At 36.3% G+C, this 23,926-nt stretch overlaps 2 protein-coding genes across 3 annotated transcripts; one reads left to right on the top strand and one right to left on the bottom strand.

The window, feature by feature from the left end:
- Window positions 1–44: 44 nt before the first annotated feature.
- Window positions 45–768, bottom strand: LOC112193399 (VQ motif-containing protein 31). The gene has a single exon (XM_024333543.2). The coding sequence runs from the start codon at window positions 694–696 to the stop codon at window positions 133–135; it is 564 nt and encodes a 187-aa protein (XP_024189311.1). The 5' UTR covers window positions 697–768; the 3' UTR covers window positions 45–132.
- A 17,821-nt stretch (window positions 769–18,589) lies between these two features.
- LOC112191500 (tricyclene synthase EBOS, chloroplastic) lies at window positions 18,590–22,296 on the top strand. Of its 2 annotated transcripts, XM_024330844.2 has the most exons (7): window positions 18,591–18,862; window positions 18,949–19,216; window positions 20,219–20,600; window positions 20,857–21,075; window positions 21,218–21,359; window positions 21,495–21,743; window positions 21,830–22,296. In XM_024330844.2, the coding sequence occupies exons 1-7, from the start codon at window positions 18,719–18,721 to the stop codon at window positions 22,124–22,126; spliced, it is 1,701 nt and encodes a 566-aa protein (XP_024186612.1). In that variant the 5' UTR covers window positions 18,591–18,718; the 3' UTR covers window positions 22,127–22,296. The 2 variants fall into 2 exon arrangements, with proteins under 2 accessions (XP_024186613.1, XP_024186612.1); XM_024330845.2 differs by lacking the exon at window positions 20,857–21,075 and having other exon boundaries at window positions 18,590–18,862.
- The last annotated feature ends 1,630 nt before the right edge of the window (window positions 22,297–23,926 follow it).

Raw genomic sequence — 23,926 nt, 5'->3', positions numbered from 1 at the left:
GTCAAGGGGTGATTAATAAGTGCAATGTTATCAAAAGAAGATTGTATCCATGAAGCATGAAGCTTGCGATGTGTAGATTAACAATTCGAAGATTTGCAACATTGTACAGTTGATTCGGAAACAGGGAAAAAATCATGGATTTTGAAGTTTTGATGTGGGAGATGTTAGAGGAAACAAGGTAAGCAACTCTGGTGGTGACCTTGGGGACTTTTCCGGCTGTGGTGATGGACGCAAGTAAAATCTCCTCTCTTGAATGGCTTTCTCTTCTTCTGAATGACTATTCCTATTATTTTCATCTTCATGTTCATATGTTCCAACCGTCGACTTTGCTGCAGCTGCTGGTGATCCTCCTCTGTTTTCTTGTTCGACTATCGAGAGCTTTGAGAAAATTGTAGAAGGGCTGACCAAGGGAGTTGGTGATTTGAATTGGCTGTTGGTGATGGTAGGTTTAACTATATCAAGCTTGGGTTTGATGTATTGCCTTCTCTCATGAAGCTTGCTCGTTGATGAGGCCGTCGTCGTTTTCCTTGAGCTTATGCTGTTGGCCGCGTTACTCTTTGCATGTTGAGTTTGAGTTTGAGTTTGATTAGGTCCTGCCCCTGTTAAACGCTGCACTACTTCTCGAAACGTGCTCGTGTCTGCATGAACAAATGTAGTCAAGGGTTTGCAATCACCTCCCATTTCCATCGTCTCCATTGATCGATCGAGGAATGTGTCCCCTCGAATCGATAGATGCTTAATTATTGAATAGTGGAGGAGAGATGTGATGAGAATCAGGACTCATGCAAGGAAAATAGGGAAGAAACTAATAACCAGATGGATAAAGAGAGAGGATATGATGAGAAGTAGAAATGAAGGCAAAGGGTTTGATCTGGCGTACACTCAAAATCCAGTTAGGAAAAACAAAAGGGTGACCTCAAACCCCATGATTAGTTTCAAGTTTCTACAAGAATTACTGAATTTTGGGAGGGACAACCCCATCACAATTTACCATTACCCTCTATGGAAGATTCCTTTTGATTTATGACCGTCAATGACTCCGTCATGTTGACTATATATTGACTTATTTACCAAGTAAAACACTATATATTGACATCCATCGTCACCACACCAAAATCGTTGACTGGCCAAAAGAAAAAGTCAAGTCATGGTTGTTAGTAGTTTCGTTTTTTTGTCTTTCATAAATCCAATTATCCCCTTCTGGAAAATATTTTACTCTCTTACACCACTTTCCAAAATTAGACTAAATTGAAATTGCAAAGTCATATTGGTAAACCATGACAACTTCAAAAAATAACTCTAAACTATTAAAACTAGAAAACAAGGGATGAGGAGCAAAGCTAGGTACTATAACTAGTAATGTAAAATTACAAGTTGGATGAATATATATATATATATATAAGTTCACCTAGAAATCCTTGGACTCTTTAAAGAACTCATACAACCATTGCAGTTGGAAGCTTATAATCCTAAATTTCCATTGCCTTCAAAACACAATCTCTAAGCTTATGATGCGCCTAGAGATATATAGATGAAATTCAACTCAGATTATCATTTGGAGTCTAGCAAAAAGCCAATGATATTTGAATCCCATTTAAGATTTGAGTTGGATCTCATACCCCGTTTGGACTTTGGATTCAAGGTGTTTAATTACTATGCAGAAGTCGCTTGCAGCCAACTTCTATCGTTGTCGCCATTTAATCATCCGCATTATATGGTGGAGAGAAAAAGTTAGTTCTAAGTGTATTTTGTTAACTGCTAAAGTGGCATGGAACAAAATCTTTGACTATAGACTAATGATTAGATAATATTGATTAAAATTAGCGAACACATAGAGATGCTATATGGGGCACAAATGATTTACACGTGTAGGGGCACAAATGATTTACATTTGTACGTGTAGAGATGATATATTTTGTATTTTTGCAATATTAATGTGATAGTCAAAGTAAAAAATGAGATATTAATTTGATGTAAAAATCTCTGATGAGTGGGGGCAGCATGGCTTTGCCAACGTGATATTTGGTGTTTAAGCATAATTGGCGATCGCGCTAGCATGAACTGAGATGGTTTTTGCAATGCAGATCTAGGTAAATTGGGGAGAAGCCGGCGGTCTCGTCGAGCAATGAGTATTGAACCTTTCTTTTTGGCTAGGTATGAAGTATGGACCTAATCATGGCATGCCAAAGCAAACTCTATGAAACTGATAGAAGCATAATTATGCGATAATAATGTTGTTAATTCTCATATTTACTTTGTTAGTTTATCTTATTTTCTGGTTAATTTAGTTGTTTTTATGTTTATTAGTTTTTCCGAAATAAGGAAAGAAATAAGAACAAAAGGAAGGAGATATGTGCAAATAATGGAGAATTGTGGACTCTTGATGAATCAAGGAAGCTTAAGGCCACATAAAGAAAAAGATATTCAGCAATTAATTCTCTTGGCTACTCCTATGGGATAGAATGATGTCAATGAATCCTAAATCAATCAGAACATTAACCAAGGAGCTTACCGTTGAAGCCAAGGAGTTAAGAGTCCCAAAAGGAAAGAAGAAAAGGGTTACAAACTGAATAAAATCTCTCCTTGGACGTTGAAAAAACCTACCATCTCACATACGAAGAAGCATAGATGCACCAGAGCTCAAGAAGAAGTAAGACTGCAAAACCACACCAGAAACAATCGATCGTTGGGATTTCTAAGATCGATCGCTGATTCGTATTTTTTCAACTTCTGATTTTTGTTGTCTTCTTCTTCCATGAACTCCTCTGTGTTTTTGATTCCCATAATGTGTAACTAAATTCCCAGTAGTTAGGGGGCAGTTGAAGCCCCTAGACATGATCCATAACATGCTTTGACATTCAATTTGTTTTCCAATTAATAAAGTTGAGGTTTTGTTTACCGTGTTTCTCATTGATGAATTCTATGCTTGTGTGCTTTGGAGGCCTACTTAGTGTGCATGCTAGGGTTCTAATACTTTGATTGTTTGATGCCTGCATCAATAGTTGGATTCCTCAAATTGTCTAGAGAAGTAATTGGTAGTTTTCACTAGCAAGTAGACAAAACCCTAGGTTCAGCAAGGCGCTAAGTTATTTGCGATGCCGGCACTTGCACATGGGTTAGTCGATCCTAAGAGACTGGGTAACCCCGTCTGATAGCGCGTCTCGCGCGAACTTCGAAAGGGAATCGGGTTAAAAGTGATTGCTCCAACTCTTTTCAAACTTAATGATCTCTGCATGTTTAATCTAATAAACGTACCTTTAGGTTGCATTGCTTGGGAATAGTCTAGGTGTAGAGCACTTCCTGCCTAGCGTACAAAGTAAGAAAGGGTAATAGGTTGTGTTCAAGCGTACCAAGCCAACCTGAGTGTCTTCAACTAAGTTAATTGGTGATAAATTGGACAAAGTGTGTTGGGTGTGATTGTTGGGGGTGAATACTTCCTTCCTAGCTAGTTTCATTATCTTGATCTCAACCATTCTCAAATCAGCTTTTCTTTATTTTGCGTTCTATTCTCTGTTTTCCTGTATTTATTTAATATAGTAAACGATATCCAAAAATTCTCAAATTTTGTGTGCTGAATGCCTTGTGTGTCTAGTATAACTCTATAAATTTTCGTATTTTTCTGGGTTATTTTGATTAGGTTTTTAGTTTTTTTTTTCCGACTGCTGTTAGTAGGAGCTGCAGTCACGTTTTTGTGACTTTTGTTGAAGCATTTAGTTTAGGCAGAAATATCACTTTGGCCATCGAACTGTGGCTCGCTCGACACTTTGGTCATCCAACTTTTAAAAACTTCATTTTGGTCATCGAACTATATCATCGCATATCACTTTGGTCATTCCGTCTGTTTTCTCTGTTAACTCCAAGGGTATTTTGGAGATTTAAAGGTTTATTCGCCATTTTTATAACTTAATCCAACTTTTCCTGCCTAAACATAAAACTTCTTCCAATTTTGCCAACTTTTCCATCCTTTTATAATTCCTCAATTTATTAAATCAATATTTTTCTTCCTCTTATATATATTCCCTCACTTTGAATCATTCTCTGACTCGATTATTTTTCTCTGTTGTATGCTTTGATTACTGATGATGAATGCATGAATAAAAGGAGGGAAAAGTTGGTAAAATTGAATGAAGTTTTATGTTTAGGCGGGAAAAATTGGATTAAGTTATAAAAATGGCGGGTAAAACATTTCATCTCCAAAATACCCTTGGAGTTAACAGAGAAAACAGACGGAATGACCAAAGTGATATGCGATGATATAGTTCGATGACCAAAATGAAGTTTTTAAAAGTTGGATGACCAAAGTGTCGAGCGACCCATAGTTCGATAACTTAATCCTCTGCGGGAGACCCTTATTTCCCTATATTACAATTGACATATTTGCAGGAGAACAAGGAAAATCAAATGCTTTAAATTTAGCTATCAGAAACAACCCAACTAGTGTACAAAATATTGAAAAATATTACTGCAAACCACCAAATATTGAAAGCTATTAAAAGATTTTAACCCTACCCTAACCCTTATGCTTGATGACTCGATCACCACGTACACCATTTGGAGAAATAAGGATTTAAACCTGTTCATATCGTACGCAACTCCCTTTCCTATAGAAAGTAAGCCATATCAAGAAGGTTAAGCAATCACAGAAAGTAAGCCATATCAAGAAGGTCAAGCAATCACAGATTCATCCTCTCTCTTTTCGAATCCAATCTCTTAAAAGATGGTTTCCACGTTTGTTCAAGAATTTGAGTATTTGGTTTTGTGTTGTGTTATTGCAATGAGGATACCTTAGGAGCAGGGTAGTTACTGCATGCCAAGGAGCACCCATTTCCATCTTGGTGAGTTTTCTTAAGTCTATGTACATTGATTGTTATTCGGTGATTGAGAGTGATATATTATGCAATTATTATTGCATGATTGTTGAGTGTTGGATGATGAATTCTGACGTGTTTCCCTTTAGAAACAATGGCCCTAGAATCTGTGGCGCAGAGGAAGCCAATGATCAGGCTAACAAGGATCACTTCCATCATTTGGGACGGCCCGAACTAGGTGGAGGTGTGATTTGGTACCAACGCCCAATTCGAGGTGTCAACGATAGAAAAGTAAAATGAAATTAAAAACAATACCAAATACGTTTTCAGAAATTGTCGAAAATAAAACATTTGAAATAACAAAACTCAAATAAAAAGAAATTACATCTCCTTCTCGAATCTAACTCGTTCTCGAAACAACGTCTCACGTAATTATCTCAAAACTCGTGTCACACCTGAACAAAAGTCTATAGGGGTGAGCTTACGCTCAATAGTCAGTAGGGCCAAAACCTCTTTAGGTTAATCTTAACTATGTACACAAACAAGTTATCAACCAATACTTTATAAACAATAATAAATGATGCATGTATGCCAAATGAACTTCATCGAAGTAGCCGTTAGTCCATATATCAAAAACAAGAGAGCCTACACGTCCCATATCGTGTATTTTACCGACCAGGGGTGGCCCTAGATGTTTCGAATATATGATCAAATTAACAACCCAAAAGAACTCAATCCACAATCCCTTTTGTTAGTCTTCTTGTTTGCTCATGATCTTCAGACCCGAAACTTGATGAGATCGTTGTATTAACACTCTTTTGTTGAAAGGGCATACTTTCCCTCAATGTGCACTTGTGGGCTAAACATAGATCCTGAATGCCTCACGACACCAAACTCAACTACACAAAAGGATTCATCTCTTTTCTATCACATTTCGATCTCAACATCGATTTCTCACATCCTTCCACATATACCATTTTCAAATGCATACTCTCAATGTTTCTCTATGCATTATGTATGCCAATTTGAATATCAAATCTTGTAATATGATATCTAGCACATGTTTTTAAAGAAAGCGATAACATTTGAATAAGTAACTCATCGAGTACACCTCCTTTTATACAAAGCGATAACATTCAAGATTTAAGTCAAGCAATGTCAATCGATGACACAAGAAATCACCAATATCAATAATAACTCTATTTATCATTTTAGTAGAAAAGATTCCCCGAAAGACCCTGCCTGAAAATCCAAGCTTTAGCTCCAACGCTGCTTAAAACCAGCAATATAGTGACTCGTATTCTGAAATCCGTATCCTTCTATTTTTGGGACTGCCGATAATCATTCAACCCTTGTATCGAATCCTTATTTAATGACCATCACTAAAGTACTTCAAATCAATATCGATCCCTCGAAAGCTGAGAACTACATTATTTTCCGAATCGGTGTAAGTCCTAGAAATTACTAAGAATATAAGAATCATTTCCAAGATTGCTTCGATCAAACATGTTTCTTGATCGCTAATAAAAATATACAAAATCCCAATTATGCATCAACTGTTACTCCAAATTCACCGAACTTCACAATCCAAAATAGTCAATCGCCTTAATCTGGAATTCCACCCAAATCACTATTCCCAATTCCAGGTTCTCATCCTACTATTCCATTTCGGAAATCAAGCTTCACCAACAGACATTTATTCACCAAAATATAAACCAGCAGTAGTTACACGACAGCTTTAAATGAACTCAATGGACCCATTCTGTAATTTCATAAATTTCTGTCATTTCTATGATTAAGCCTTATTTTCTGCCATTTGAAATCAACGCTCCAGATTACGCTGACTCAAAAAAATATTTTTAAATAATTTTTGGATAATTCCAACTTCCAAAAATCATTAAAAATAACTCGGGTGTCCGAAAAATCTTCCGAAAATTCCTACAAACTCGTAACGATGTCTAGTTTAATTATATGGACTCGAAAGATAAAACTTAACAAACCAAAAATTTGAATAATTTTCAAAAGCTATAAATAGTTTAAACTAATACAATTTCAACTAAAAATAGCTCGAAATTGTTTTTCCTTTTAAAAAAATAGGAAACTGAAATTCTGAGATCTCACATCATTTCACAGTGGAAATCTTATAGAGGACATACTGACAATTGAATACTCAAACCCTTATTTTTACTAAAGAAATTAATGTCGTTGTTTTATCCCTTATTGCAACGAATTCGTGGCAATACAAAGTACATAATTATTGTTCAAAGGTGAACCCTAGTTAGCTAACTCCATCTATATACATGTTCGTGCACTTGTGATCTAACTTAATTTGCTCATCATGACCAGTTACTGAGTCCATATCTCCCAAGTGTATCTCCAAGATTTGAACTGTCTTGACCTCATGCATGCATACTATCGGCAACATTGTCTGCGACAATTGAAGTTTATTAGCTTCCTATTCGACAATTGATGGGATCCATTCCACCATGGATTAGGTTTCTTATTCAAAATTTAAAGCTTCTATTTCCAGGTTCCATACCCGGCCCGCTCCCCTCCACTGTTCAACTTATCTGGACTAGCTGCAAGAAATTAGTCTGAGCCATAATCAGTTATTAGGTATGTATATGGTAAAGTCTAAGCATATGCATTCAACTCTTGAACTAGCATGTAGGCATGTTAAGAAAATTGCATCCTATCATATTATAGCATCAGTCCATATAAGATTGGATAGGGCTTTCAACTCTAACCCCAACAAAGTAACTACTCACTCATAATCATATAAATTAGCATCAAATTTATAAAATACACTAAGGTAAATTAAAGAGTTAAAGGAAAGGATGAACTAGTTTAAGCTTGACAAATAGATGGCTAGCTCTTCCTTGTCCTCCTTGATTGCCATTGGATCCTTCTTGATGGTGGAATGAATGGATTATGAACTTGTTGATGGTGATGAATATATGATGCTCCAATTTGGCTAATTTTGAGTGGTAGTGATGAAGTTTATGGTGGTGGTGATAGAGTTTATGGTGGTGGAACATGGTAGTTGTGGTGGTGATGATGAAGGAGATGGATTAGTAAGGGGAGTATGAGTTTGGATCTTCGGAGGTGGAGATGGAAAGAGAAAAAAGATATAATGGGTGGTATAGGTGATGCCTTCTTCAGTGGGAGAAGAGATGCTTAAATAGATGAAGTTAGAGGTATGAAAATGATGACAAGAAGCCAAGATAGCAGCTAGGCTCTTGAATTGAGCAAAGAGGTGGAGTATGAGAGTGGTAATAGATCCCAAAACCAAGGAAAAAGAGTATGAGACTGATGATGTAGATTAGAGTAGGTTATGATGAGTGAAAGATGGTGATTAAACCTAAAACATGATAGATTTTGAAGTGATGATGGTGGACTTTTGGAATAGGGAGTAGAGATGATATGAGAAAGATAGAAGAAATGTATGGTTGAATTGGAATAAAAAAGTTTGAAATTTGGTTAAGATAGAATGATGGTGAATATATGTAAGGGAAAATCGTCCGTGAAGTACCTGACATTTTCCCCATTCTAAACTTCAGTACCTCACGTTCAGAAAATATCAGAACGGTACCTGAGGTTCTGACCCCGATCGAAGATCGGTACCTGGTGCCATTACCTCCATTACAAAAACTGACAGCTGGCATATTTTGATCATTAAATAACAAATTTACCTTCTTTTTTTTTCCTCATATAATAAAAAAAGCTTTTTATTTTTTTATACATGAATGCCAAAGTGAAAGGGTTAGGAGGGTCGTAGGTGGGAAGGGCTCAGGCGGCGGCGGCGGCGGGAAGGTTCAAGTTGTGGTCGGGCACCAACAATTTCAAGGTGGCGTAGCAGCATAACAGCACTCTAGCAGAGTAGGTGAGCAATCACCCATCAGCCACCATCACCATCATCGCAACAACACTCTAGCAGAGTTGCTCGAGAGGCGGGAGTGGCTGGCTTCGATAGGAGGCGGTGGAGGAATTGGAAAGCCATCATTCATCAGCCACCACCACCACCACCACCACAACCACAAGCACAAGCACAACCACACGACCCCATCCCCAAACTTTGTGATTCAAACAACACCCGTAGCAAATTTCAACCCATAACACCACCAAAGTGGTTAAAGGAAAACAACCTGAGAAGATTTCCATGTCGATCACTTCAATTTCCCGAAAGACAAAGCCAAGTCCTTGAGCAAGTCATTGGGTTTACTCCTTGGCCGGATTTGAAGTTGGGTTCAACTATGATTCAACGCAGAGCAAGAAAAAAGAGGAGCTACTAGTGAAGATGGTGGAAAAGAATGAGAGGATGGTGGGTCTGGTGACGGAGCTGGTTCACCGGAAAAACAAACTCGGCTGCTAGGATCATTTTCGCAGAGGGTGGAGCAGCTGGAGAAGGCTCTCATCAATGAGATATTTAAGGAGGAAGAAGAGGAGACATGATGTAGATTGCAGGGAAGGGTTATGGGTTTGAATGGGGCTGAGAAAGAGAGAGAGAGAGAGAGAGAGAGAGAGAGAGAGAGAGAGAGAGAGAGAGAGAGAGAGAGAGAGAGAGAGAGAGAGAGAGAGAGAGAGAGAGAGAGAGAGAGAGAGGAGGGGGAAGGGGGCCAGGAATGGTAGGGAGAGAGAAAAAGAAAATAGAAAAAAATGAATTAGATAAAAAATAATAGATTAAAATATGAAAAGATGAAAATATCCTTCAGCTGTCAATTTTTGTAACGGAGGTAACGGCACCAGGTACCGATCTTCCGTCGGGGTCGAAACCTCAGGTACCGTTCTGATATTTTTTGAACATAAGGTACTGAAGTTTAGAATGGGGAAAAAGTCAGGTACTGTACGGACGATTTTCCCTATATGTAATGTAATAGATGCTATATTACTCATCCTCCTTGCTCCTCTATGAATATGGCCGGAAAATACATGGCACCACCGTGAATGGTGGTGCGCCGTCACTTGTGCCACCAAAAGTGGTGGTGCATGGAAAATTCGCCGGAATTTCACTTTTTTCTCCTCTTGTCAAGATTTTCTACAAAACATGGAATTAGATTAGTCAACATTAAATTGGACTTTAGAACAAGTAATTCCCATGTTTTAGGGCACAAATATATGAATATATATGAATTATGATTCAACACTAGTTTTGAATTTATATTATTTATTAAATAATGAAAAAATAGTTTGAATGTATTTATAGAATACATTAAACAACTTAAAAGGAATGTTTTGAATTAACAAAAATAATAGAGAGTCTCGCTCTTTATATTTAGAAGCGAGATACTAAAAGTAAAAATAGAGAACCACTTAGGAATTTGGTGCAGCTGTAAAATTGATAAAAAGTTAAACATTCTCTCCAAAAAGCTAAGAAGCCAAGATAGAGAGTCTGCTAAAACTGTTTTAAGGCATGACTTTAAAGTTATAAAACTTAATGCCTGCCATTTTTTCTTTGTTTCTTTATGCTATGATTTTCATTGTTACCTATTCTAAATGTAATGATATTTAGTGATGTTCATGGTTATGATATAGATTGTATTATGCTAGAGTTTTTTCTGATACCTTGTCAAGAGGTATATAGTTTTAGATGCCTTATTGCTATGTGATTTATTGGTTGCTTATTCTAGATATATGTTTATTTAATATCATGGCATAAGATATGTTTAATGTTATGAATTTCTTTTACTACTTAGTCATGAGGTATTTTATCGCAAATATAGCTTTAGATTACAGTGTTAATGTGTCATGTGTAGACTTATTTTTGGTTTTCCAAATAGTTGCCATACTCTCTCTTTAATCTTTAGTGATTTTTGTTAATGTTGTCCTACCGATATCTTAATTTTTTTGGCAAATAGAAATGTTTTGTTTTATTTCCAATTTGCATCACTTGAGAATTTTGTTGGTAAATGATATGATCTTAAATAGATCTGAGAACATGGTACGTATACGCTGATTGATGAAAGAAGATGTGCCTTCCTCAAGCGCATCGAGAAGGCCTACCTACACTCTTCAATATAAATCGTTATTTGGAAAGTTAACAATTGCTTTAGCTAATAATGATTTTATTGGTAAAGATATGTAGCTAAATGGCTTGATGTGGGTTTACTTAGGTAATGGCTCTTTCTGATAACCTCACCGTGAGTCATTATGTATACTATTGTTGAGTTATCAGTGACTTGATAATTATCTTTTAAAAAAATAATGGCAAAAGTTAATAAATAGAGGTTTTTTAATATAAGTTCAATTTCATTTCATCATAATGGATGCAATCCATAAGTAATTTTATTATCAATCTAGGTTCATTGACTATTGTCATTATATTTTCATGCCCATTTGCCCCTTGAGTTAAATATAGAAACAAATTAATTACTTTTTAGCATTTATTTATTTATTTATTTGAATTTTGAACTCATGATGAACATGCAATAATTCAAAATATAATTAGTATAATAAAATTTTCAAATAGAGATGAGAAATCAATCTAACTGGAAGGTACAAAAAAAAGTTCATCAAAACATTCTTGCTAAAAGATATATGTATAACCTAAGTAAGATATATAAATTTAAAGATTTCCTCTATTGTAGGTATACCATAAATAAGAGATATGTACCTAAGTAAGAGATATACATTTACGGATTAATGTTTTTTTATTACTATAATCGAGATATGTACCTAAATAAGAGATATAAGTTTATGAATTAGATTTCTTGTATTGTAGGTATAAATAATCGAGATATATACAAAGTAAGAGATATACGGATTTACTTTCTTCTATTGTATGTATACCATAAGTAAGAGATACGTACCTAAGTAAGAAATATATGTTTACAGTAATGTTCTTCAATTACTATAACTGAGATATGTACTTAAGTAAGAGATATAAATTTATGGATTAGTTTTCTTCTATATTGTAGGTATAAATAATCGAGATGCATATGGTGAGAAAAACTACCTATATATGAGTTATACTGAAATGTTGAATTTTTGAGCTCTTAATACATCTACCACAAAAATTGCGTAATGCTTACCTTAGAATAAAGTTACAATAGTGGTTTGTCAACCAACACTACACTACACACACACACGTTCCTTTCTAGGTTAAAGGTAAGTTAAGAAGGAAATGTAAAAAAACAAAAAAATGAAGAAGAAGAAGAAGAATAGTTACCATCCATGGAATGATTTACACCAAAAATATCACAATCATATTAGACCGACAAAAAAGTACCTTGACCATAGAAAGCTTAATGTTAAAGAAGGAGAACCACGTTCATAAAAAACTTGACATTACATACAAGAGCCATAACCATAGAAGCTTTGGTGTTGTAGAAAAACATTATCAAAAAAGTACTTTAGAAAGATTCTTAACTTATAGAAGACATCTTTTAAATTAGAATAATTTTAGGGATGATTTACATTAAATATGATATTCAATGTCATATCAATAACATAATTTTATACCGGATCAATAAGAATAATTTAAGAATACTAATTTAAAATTTACACCCTACAGGCCGGCTTTTTCCGACTGCGAGTTTTCGTGCTCGTCCGGTGGCACCCGGGCGTTGGGACTGTCCTTCGGGCTGTGCTGACGTCTTGGGATCTGCTGCCGGACGAGTATTCTATTGCCTGTGGGTCTCCGTCGAAGGGATGCAGGGCTGGGCTTGGCGGCTGGTATCGACTGGGCTAGGGGGAAGTGGTGGTCGTGCAACCAGGGAGGGAGATCGATCCCTGAGGCGGGTTTTTGGATCGACGGCGCCACGGGTTTTCTCGTTGGTGGTGTGTGGTGCTCAGATCTGTGATTGGGATTTGATTTTCTCCGTTCTGGTGTCGGTCGTGGCGGCGAGGCCGTGGTGGTTTGGGTCGTGCACAGTGAGCGATTGTGGTGACTCGGGTCGTGGCGACGGACGGTGGACGGAGATCTGCCTGACTGTGTCGTACGGCGGGGATGGGATGGACAGGTGGACTGGGCCGGATCAGTTTGTTGGGCCCTGCATGGATCTCCTTAGCTGGCTGCCCTATTTGGGTTTTTAGTTTTGGGATGGGGTTTCTACCCTAGTCCAATAGCTTCTAATTTGGGCAAGGGTTTAGGCTCTTGGCCCAAACCTATGTTTTTAGCTTTTGTCTAATTACAATAAGTTTCTTGTATTAGGAACCTAACGAGTGTAGTTTGGCTTGTCTATTCGCTATGTTTCCATAGCTTTTAGGCTCGCTTTTAAAGTGAGCGATTAGTTCGAATATAGTTGGTCTATCCTATGTACTACTGTGGCTCCTCCACGAAACCTTGTTCTGGCCATTGTTATGTGTCAGCGAGTGAGTATGTAATGGCCTTCTTGGCATGCGCTATTATCAATGGAATTACCATTATTCAAAAAAAAAAAAAAGAATAATTTAAGAAAGATATACATCAAATATGATATTAAATTACTAATCAAATTGCTAATTTTAATCCTATTAATTCTTGCCTTTTATGTTCAAAGACATTCAATAAGGGCATATTATTCATGCAAAAAAGAAAAATTAATGAGGATTGAGTCAGCAAGATGGAAAAGAAAATAAATCTGAGATGACGGTTGAGTCATTTTTTTTTTTGAAAGAAATGTGGATTTCATTAATGCATGCCAAGATGACCATTACATATCCTTCTGCTGCCTTCAACTAGACAGATCAAGAAGTTGTAGTAAGAGAACTACTGTGATACATAAAAACAGACCATCTATATTCGAACTAATCGCTCATTTATTTAAAGTGAGCCTATAAACTATGGTGAATAGTAAGACATAGTATATAGGCCCCTACCACACTTACCTATATTTTTACTTGCTCTTCAAGCTAGGGCTAGGAGGTTTGGCTGTGTAACTCAACCTCAGAACATCTTCAACAGCAACTTTCGCCAGTCTAGGAGGCTTGTTTATTTTCACCCCCAATGGTCTTCCCTTGGAGTAGTTGGAAAACTCCACTTCACCAGGAGAACTAAAGTTAAGTTTCCAGTTCTTGCTTACTTCTGACCCGCAAGACCCAGAACTAATAGCAAAAATCCACCATAGTGTAAGGCTCCAAACTAACTGCCAAGAGCCTAAATGCAAAACCCAAACTCTAATTGGAACATGGGCCCATAAACTAGTCCAGGGAACAATGAACACCCCAATTTCTAAGGGCACCCAAGCAGTTAGAAGTCTAACGCCGATGGCCCGTCTCGCAGTGCTAACACCTTCCGTCCTTCGCCAGGTTGTAGGCTGAGCCACGACTCCGCCACCATCTTCTATAACAATTCCTAGATTAAACCGATCAAGCCCCAATGACCACACCACCCCAAATAGGTCATCAACCGGTTCAACTGCAGTGCGGCCACCCAGCCCAGCCACACTCTCCTTCAGCCTGACTGCAATACCGGCACCTCCATAGCCTGGGGCACCACTTTAGCAATGAAACAGTGAAAACTCGCCGCCATCCACATTCCCAAAGTAGGGTGCAAAAGATTCTTCTACAAAATCGAGTTCGGGACACCCGAACTGCGTCTTCAGTTCAAAGGTTTGAAAATCAGATCTCCACCCAGATTTCGACCGCCACCGCCACCACAACTGCAGGCCATCGTTGAGCATATCCTCCCTGCCATTGATATTCAGTCGTGACAAAATACTTGAGTCACCAGCCCAAGGGGGCGATCCAAACAAACCAGGCACACCATAATCAGCGCCATCAAAGGCCGCGGCCCCTGGATCAATGTGAAGAGGTAGAAGAAGTTGATAAGACTGAACGATAGGTGGGGGCCGAAGACGTCTTGAAGCCGAGAGGCCTAGGACACTATGATCGTTGCCGCTATACCAAGGCGGTGTTAGAAGTAGCGCAGCGAAGCACACTGTTAGAGAGAGAATAGGGTTTCTCATTTGAGAATATAACAGTTGAGTCATTGGACCGTAATTAACAAGAAAAATTGATGCGGACTACAATCAATATGGGGTCTAGATTTTGGATTTTAATCTAATTAACTCTTTATAAGGATTTTTACAAGAGCATCTCTAACAAGTCCCCTAAATATTATTTTTACAAAAAAAAATATATATATATATAAGAATTTTTCTTAAATATCAACTCTCACAGTTTTCTTTAATGATCTATTTATCTTATTTTCTATTTTAGAGATCTCTAAATTTCACGTTTTTATCACCTATTCCTCGAAGAGAAAGATTATAGGTACAACAATAGCCAACATAACAAATATTCATTTGTTTGATCGATCTATTAAATTGGTGAATGCTTATGGTTCTGGTGTGTCAGAAAGCTATCATGTGAATTTCTATATCAACAAATGGAGCTATATGTAGAGGTTGACAAAAAATATCGTCCTATGCTAGCAAATAAAGCTATCATGTGAATTTCTATATCAACAAATGGAGCTATATGTAGAGGTTGACAAAAAATATCGTCCTATGCTAGCAAATAAAGCTATCATGTGAATTTCTATATCAACAAATGGAGCTATATGTAGAGGTTGACAAAAAATATCGTCCTATGCTAGCAAATAAAGCTATCATGTGAATTTCTATATCAACAAATGGAGCTATGTGTAGAGGTAATTGACAAAAAATATCTTCCTATGCGGCAAATATCTACAACGTTGTACACATTCGAAAAAAAACAAGAAAAATGTTGTACACATAATTAAAACCACACGAAACCTTTGATAATTTTTCTTCGCTTGTCCGGATGTTGAAGTATTGAAAGCAGACAATCCTTCAACAAAACAAGAAAAACGTTGTACACATAATTAAAACCACACGAAAAAGTTTTCTTCTCTTTTCCGGATGTTGAAGTATTCAAAACAACTCACTCTTGAAGGGAGATTATTTTTCAAGGAAAAAAAAAAAATCAAACCAGATTGCAACAGTCAACCAACATTGCGGCCTTGGAATTGATGTGTTGGAAAAAGTGACCTGGGTTGGAGTACATATGACGGCAACTGGTAAATCATGGACTAACAGCTTCTCAATTGGAAATTTGGAATATCATCTACCAATGGAGAGAGACGAGAAGACCCTGTTTGGGCTTCAAACTCACCTTGTCATTTCCAATGACGTAGCTAACTGAGACCACGCCTACCTGCGTTGCTCTCTCTCTCTCTCTCTCTCTCTCTCTCTATCTGCGCATGGGTTGTAAGCCAATCCAATCTACAATACTATCAAATATTTTAAGTTACACTTGTAAGGAAACTAGAAAGTTGAAACTAAATTTTTGACCCATCTTATTAAAAACTATGGCTCGGCAACTAGATATGGGTTAGGGAATCGTAGAATACGTGAAACAAAAATATCCATGACAAAAAGTCACGTGGCAAAGAAGTTAATATCGTTATTAATGACATGTATAAAAGTTATTCAGTACAGATTAATTCAGGTACTAAAGTGATAGTTTATGAATTTGAGGTACTAAGTGTTGAATGACTTAAAAGAGGAAGAAAGAGAGACAGTGGAGATCCCGAAGTCGGCGGCATGATCAAACAAAAAGGGAAAATTTTGCAAACAGTACACCAAGTAAAGACCACTAATAATTTTCATACATAAAGTTTCAAACTGAACATTTTGGTACATGGACTTTTGAGCCCGACCCACTATGTAGACACAACGTCAATGACGCAATTAAATATTACTTTTGGTACTCTCACACTCTAATTCATTTTTTTTGGTAAAAAAAAAATGAAGGAAAAAGAAAAACAGAAAAAAAGAGCAGAAGAAAGAGAACTGAGGGCATAATAGACATTTTGGTGTCAAATTAACGGCGTCAATGACGTCGTGTACTGATAGTGGGTCGAGTTTCAGATTTCGTGTACCGAAATGATTGGTTTGGAACTTTATGTATAAGAATTATTAGTGACATTTACTTGGTGTACTGTTTGTGAAATTTTCCCAAACAAAAATATAAAAGAATTCATCAAATTCCATCTGAATTTTAATGCTGCAACTGAAAGAATCAAATTTGTGGACTTCGGCCTTGAAGTGCTATAAATTCAATAACCCTGTCAATTAGACTTGAAATTGATTCCAAAAAGATGAATAAGAGTGTATGCCGACTGTAATGAGATTTTAGAGAGAGAGTAAACTGTTTTTTCTTTTGTCTTTTTGTCTTCTTTTTTTTTTTTTTTCCTGGAAAATTTAGTAGCCTTCCTGACTATAGATATGGCTCAAGTGAAATAAGAAGAGAACACAACCATCAGTTTCCTGATTATAGATATGGCTCAAGTGAAATGAGAAAACACAACCACTAGTCTCTAGCTTCGTTTGGGTGGAGAACAAAAACCCAATTTTTTTTCTTCTTTAATTAACAGTGGGTTAAAGAGCAAAGGAATTGTAAGTTCAGATCGCGATGAGAGAAATAAGTGGTTTTGGTGAGGAGAAATATGAACCTTACATAAGGGAGGAGGAGGGTCAAATGACCCCTTTGTTCTTAGATTTTTTTTTTTTGTTATAGATATCTTGTATATTTTGTTTATCATGCTTGTAAAGTTTTTATTGACCAACTCTTTTTATTTTTTTTGCTTGTCATGATTCTTTTATTTTGTTTTTTTAGTAAAACCTCCATGTGCTATAGATTTAAGTTACACTCATAAGGAAATTAAGATTTTTCTCATTTTTCTTTCTTTCGTTATTGATTATAAATTTTTCACTTAAGTGTAAACCTAACTTGAAAGTTGAAACAATATTTTTTACCCATCTTATTACAAATTATGGCTTGGCAACTAGATAAGGGGTCAGGGAATAGGAAAATACTTGAAACAAAAATATTTTTGACAAAAAGTCACGTGGCAAAGAAGTTAATATCGTTATTACCGACATGTATGAAAGTTATTCAGTAAAGATTAATTGAGGTACTAAAGTGATAGTTTATGAACTTGAGGTACTAAGTGTCGAATGATTTAAAGTTCAGGCACTGTTTGTGATATTTTCTTGCCTATATATGTAAACTCCCAGTTGTTAAATATTAGATTCACAAGTAGTACTTGATCATGATCAGTACGCTTACTTGAACCAAAATTTGCTTCGTGTTGCCTAATTGCTCCTTGATGAGCACATTTTATATCATGTAATATCCCTCCTTTATATTAAATAAATAAAATGTTAAAGATACGGAAGCAATTTATCTATATTCATATAATTAATTGAGTCCTCGTTTTAACATTAGTCATTTTCCCTTTAATTAAATAAAAAAGTGCAATATATTTTCTTATTGTTCCAATAGCATGTGTAGCCTACATGAATGTTTTAAATTATAGAATGTTTTCCCATTATATTGGCGTACATGCATGTTTTAAATTGATGGAACTTTTTAATTGTGTTGTGTTGACTATTCACCTTGACCATCAATTATTAAATTCACTTTACACTTGTTTGATTTATGTAGTTACGTATATGCATTGATACAAATATGTAGTTACGTATATGCATTGATACAAATATGTAGTTACGTATATGCATTGATACAAATATGTAGTTACGTATATGCATTGATACAAATGGAAGAGGACAAGAAATTTATTACAGGAGACAAGCTTGCATGAAATTAGGAACCGACTCTTCAATCTTTGAAATTAGGAACCGACTCTTCAATCTTTGAAACGTTGTAGGTAGCTTGTTGCTCTTGAACGTACATGGAAATGAGAGGAGTAGAAGATGTAGTTGTCAATAAAGCAATTGAGAAAGAGAAGGTTCATGCATGCCTAGAAGCATTTATGTCTGAAGAAATGTGCCAATGAGAATTTGTACGGAATGCAAGTCATTTTCACAAGGACCAAGTTGCAAGGGAGATGAAGGTTGTACTATAAATAGAGCCTGCTCTTGGACTTCTGTGTTGCAATTGATTCTTGCACTTGTGAGTAACATCACTTCTTTATACTAGAAAGTAATCTAAAGCCTCTTCCAATGTCTACCCAATGCTTAGCGAGCAGTGGTAGCCCTGCTGCTCAAACTTCACATCTGGATGTTAAAAGACTGACAGCAAATTACAAGCCAAGTATTTGGAGTCACGATTTTCTTCAGTCGTTACATATTGATGATCGCAATCATGTACGTACGAAGTTTACAATCCAATGAACACTGTAATCATTTTCAATATTACTCAACTAATGAACTAGTATATGTTGATTTTGCAGGAAGAAGTATACAAAGATAATAGGTGGAAGTTGATCGAGGAGGATCTGAAAAATGTGATTGATGCAGAGTCACTAGAGACTACACTTGAATTGATTGATGACATCCAACGATTAGGTTTGGGACACCGATTCGAGGCCAGTATAACAGAAGCCCTTGATAAAGTTTTGAAGAATCTTGACCAAATAACAAACGAGGATACTCCAAGTCTGCACCTCACTGCTCTCAGCTTCAGACTCCTTAGACAACATGGGTTTCAAGTTTCCCAAGGTAAGTAACTAGCACTACTAGCAAAACAAGCTATACATACTGATTGAAATTAGTGTGTAGTAAAACCTAATAGTTACTGAAATCTGTGAGTATAAACTATTTGTGTGTAAACTTTTATTATCAATCAAAACTATTCGTGTGTAAACTTTTATCACTGATGTCTGTGAGTATAAAATTATTTAATAAATAATATTTTTATTATTACCCACAATTATCCGTGTGTAAAACATTTCTCACATATGTCAGTATGTGTTAAATATGAGGGACACACATACATATGTGAGAAATTTTATGTCACACTGATTTCAGTAAGCAATAGTGTGAACATGTGCGTATGTATGAGCAGTTGATTAATTCACATTGATGTCTGTATCTAGAAATCAAATCCCACTAATGTTTTATCAGTGTGAAAGTCAGTGTGTATAAAATCAGTGTGGGTTGCTCTTTTTGCTAATAGTGTAGGGATTAACTAATGACAAATTAATCCATAAATCTTTTTTTCTTTTTTCTTTTTTGTGGTGGTGGGCGAGATCTATATCTTTTACTCTATGAAATTTATTTACGTTAACAGATAAAGACTTTTTATTTTATTTTTTTATTACCTCTTGGGTCACATATATATGAGTTATCGTTGAGGTAAAAGATAGATACAAAATTTTCATTAATAACTTAACATGTATGTACCATTGATGAAATTTCATAAGATAGTATGTTTTATCATTTATGCAAAGTGCCTACACAGAATCTCAAAAAAAAGAGACCAACATTTGTTGGAAGTCTGGAACCCTCACCCATCAATTTTTATTTCATATTAGTTAGATAATTCTTTTATTGTCTTATCAATCATCTATGTTCTAGTCACATTCAAATATATCAGACTGTAGAATCTAATTCTAACCTTTTTTTTCCCTTCAATTGTGTTAACCTCACGTACACTATTATAGCTTTTGATAAGTTCACATGTCAATTCATTCTAACATCCATTTGTATGTTACCCATAAGATGTTTTCAAAATTTTCATGGACTGCGACGACAGCTTCAAGGATTGCCTTTGCAAAGATGTCAAAGGAATGTTGAGTCTATACGAAGCTTCATTCCTTGGTATTGAAGGAGAAACACTCTTGGATGAGGCCCTTGCATTCACTAGCATGCACCTAAAGAACCTCAGCAGATTGCAAGTTACTCAAGGCAAAGGTGTATTAGAGCAAGTGAGTCATGCATTGGAGATGCCATTGCACCATAGAATGCAAAGTCTAGAAGCTAGATGGTATATTGAGGCATACAGTAAAAAGGCAGATGCAAATCAAGTGCTACTTGAATTTGCCAAGCTAGATTACAATGTGGTGCAACAAACATACCAAAGAGATCTTAAAGACATTTCAAGGTGAAAAATTAAACCTATAGATTATACTAGTACCTATCAATTCTACTTTTATTAGTTACTAATTAACTTGCAGGACCAGCTCTAGCTAACATGCATTTTGAAGGCGGGATGAATTGAGTCGGCGCTCTTGAAAATTTGGGGTAGGCCAAGGTGGTTGCCTCCCTTGGCACCCCTAAAGGCGGCCCTTGTAGATCCTATATTTGTACGTAGTATTCCAGACTAACTTAGACTCCCTAATGACAATTCCATTAAATAGGTGGTGGAAGGATACCGGGTTAGCAAAGAAGTTATCCTTCAGCAGAGATAGACTGATGGAATTGTTCTTTTGGTCAGTTGGTATAGTGTTTGAACCTCAACTCAGCAATGTTAGAAAAGGGATAACTAAAGTCAGTGCTCTAATAACGACAATTGATGATGTTTATGATGTTTATGGTACTTTGGATGAACTAGAGCTATTCACAAATGTTGTTGAAAGGTAATTAATTAGTTCAATCTTTTCATTAGACTAATTTCCAAAAGGGCAAAGTAAACAAGCAAGTCATAGTCATAAATTGATATATAATGAGCTAAACTATGTGTATGTAACTATATATTAATCCCAATTAGTGGTAATTCAGATGGGATGTGAATGCTGTGGAGATTCTTTCAGACTACCAACTTAAGCTCTGTTTCCTTGCTCTCTATAACACTGTGAATGAAATGACTTATGAAACTTTGAAGGAACAAGGAGTGAACGTCCTTCCTTACGTGAGAAAAGCTGTAAGTACATGTACATAATTCCTTTAAAACATAATTAAGTTTTAGAGACTTGTGATTATCCAAGTTTTTTTCAGCAGTGGCCATATGGTGATGATGATTTGTGCTCTCACATCTTTCTTGCATATTGATTCTCAGTGGGCAGATATGTGCAAAACTTGGTTAACGGAGGCAAAGTGGCGTCACAACAAGTACACACCTACATTTGAAGAATATCTTGCCAATGCATGGATATCAGTTTCTGGGGTGGTCATTCTAGTCCATACCTACTTTCTACTGAATCAAAATATCTCAGATGAAGCACTTAAATGCTTAGAGAATCACCATGATCTCTTGCGTTGGCCGTCTCTTATTTTTCGGCTCTCAAATGATTTGGTTACTTCGAAGGTCTGTCTTCAATTAATTGCTCTTCATTTCCATCTTTGTTGTCTTTTCTCTAGCTCTTAACATATTGGTAATGCGCTACTCTGCAGGCAGAACTAGAGAGAGGTGAAACTGCAACTTCAATATCCTGCATCAGACGTGATGGTGTTGTTTCTAATGAGGAATCTGCTCGCAAATATATTAGTAATTTGATTGAGAATAGTTGGAAGAAGATGAACAAAGATGGACTACTATTTGGTGCTTCTCCATTCACAAAGGAATTTGTAGCAGCAACAATGAACCTTGCTCGAATTGCCCAATGCATTTACCAATATGGAGATGGGATTGGTGCCCCGGATAAAAGAGTAAAGAACCAGATCCTAGCAGTGATTGTACAACCTGTTTAATGGAATGGAGCTCTATTCATGTCTTCCAAGGAAAAAGTAGATACAACCCCAACTGGTTAGCTTAAAATAAAGTCCCACCTTCCAAGTTTATACATTATCCAAATTCCCAAGAACAGCAATTTGGTCTTGTTAAATAAATTTGTTGACAACAATAAGATTAAGTTCTTTTATGAATTTTGTTAAATAAATTTTATTCATATGCATGCTATTGTTAGATTTGAGGATGTAACTGGTTCTGGGTGTACCATGATCAATTTAGCCAAAATATTTCTCGATGAGGAAGCACTAAAGTTCTTCTCAAAACCACTTTCACTTGTTTTTAAAACTCACCTGAGTTTTATCTATTTTTTCGCAATGTTTTAATATTTATAATTTGTTTAAGGACACCTAGTTTGTGTCTCTGACCTGGGCCGGTCCTGAAAATTAAGAGGCCTAGTGCAAAAATTTAAATGAAGTCTTATTAATCACGATCTCAATTAGAAAAATTAAGAAAAAATGTTTGGTATAAATAGAAGAAGAAAAATAGTGGACGCCTAAAAACATAAACAAGGAAGGAAAAATAGAGAAAAAAAAAAGTCAAGAAACATAACAGAAGATCGAAGAAGATAGTAGAGAAAAAAAAAGTCAAGAAAAAAATAGTGGACGCCTAAAAACATAAACAAGGAAGGAAAAATAGAGAAAAAGAGAGAGAACAAAGTAGAGAAAAAAAAAGTCAAGAACAAATAGTGGACGCCTAAAAACATAAACAAGGAAGGAAAAATAGAGAAAAAAAAGTCAAGAAACATAACAGAAGATCGAAGAAGAAAGTAAAAAAATTAAACAGAACTAAGCATCCATGGGTTTTGAACCCAAGACCAATCCAGCCAAAAAACTTAAGGTAAAGTGGCCAACTGAACTGAACAACAATTCAATAACTCTCAACATTCTTCACTATATATTTATCTAAAGCCATTACAAAATTGAATTCAAAGGCCTTCGAAAACCGGAGGACTTGTGCGGCTGCTCCATTTGAACACCCCCAGGGCCGCCCCTATCTCTGACCCAAACTCTAATTATTTGTCTAAGTTGTAATAGGATTAGTCTTACAGATATCTATTAAGATATTTCAATCATTGTACAATTAAGTTTCCTTGTAAGACTTAGATTCTTTCCTTGTAATCCTCTATATAAAGAGGCCCCTATTATCAATGAAAGTACAACTCATTCTCTCCCAAGTTATGATTCCCTAAAACACGTTATCAGCACGAAGCCTAACCCTGAAACCCTAATTGTCGAAACTTGAAACCCTAGCTGCTTCCGCCGCACACCTTGAAGCCCTTGACCCCAGAAGTCCAGAACCGGCTGCGGAACCACCAGAACTGGCTGAAAAACCACCGAACCAATCACCGAAAGTTCGAAACTTGTCAAGTTAGCCTCGCTAGTTATCATCACCTACGCACCCCTATGCCTGCCTCGGCGCCCCTATGCCCCTCCCACTAGCCTCGATCGCTAGCCTCGCCTCCTCTCACCTGGCTTTGCTTTCTGTTTGCCTTGCGTGACCTTGCATTAGCCTCACTTTCCCTTTGGTTAGCCTCGCCATAGCACGCGCAAAAAGCAATGACAACCTGCACAGCCGGGCACAACACACTACTAAAAAGAATTGCATTTGCTTCAAAAATTTGCGGTGGAAAAGTATTCCGTCTCTAAAAGTCAGCTTTTGCAATGGCATATTCTACGGTATAATTTCCGTCATAAATATATGAACTTTTGCTACGATTTCAATTTTGCGTTCACATAATCTTACATCAATTGCAACAGTAT

The sequence above is a fragment of the Rosa chinensis genome, chromosome 3 (genome assembly GCF_002994745.2).
Source record: "Rosa chinensis cultivar Old Blush chromosome 3, RchiOBHm-V2, whole genome shotgun sequence".
NCBI classification, from domain to species: domain Eukaryota; kingdom Viridiplantae; phylum Streptophyta; class Magnoliopsida; order Rosales; family Rosaceae; genus Rosa; species Rosa chinensis.
Note: the sequence above shows the minus strand (reverse complement) of the source record. Positions and strands in the feature narration are given on the sequence as shown.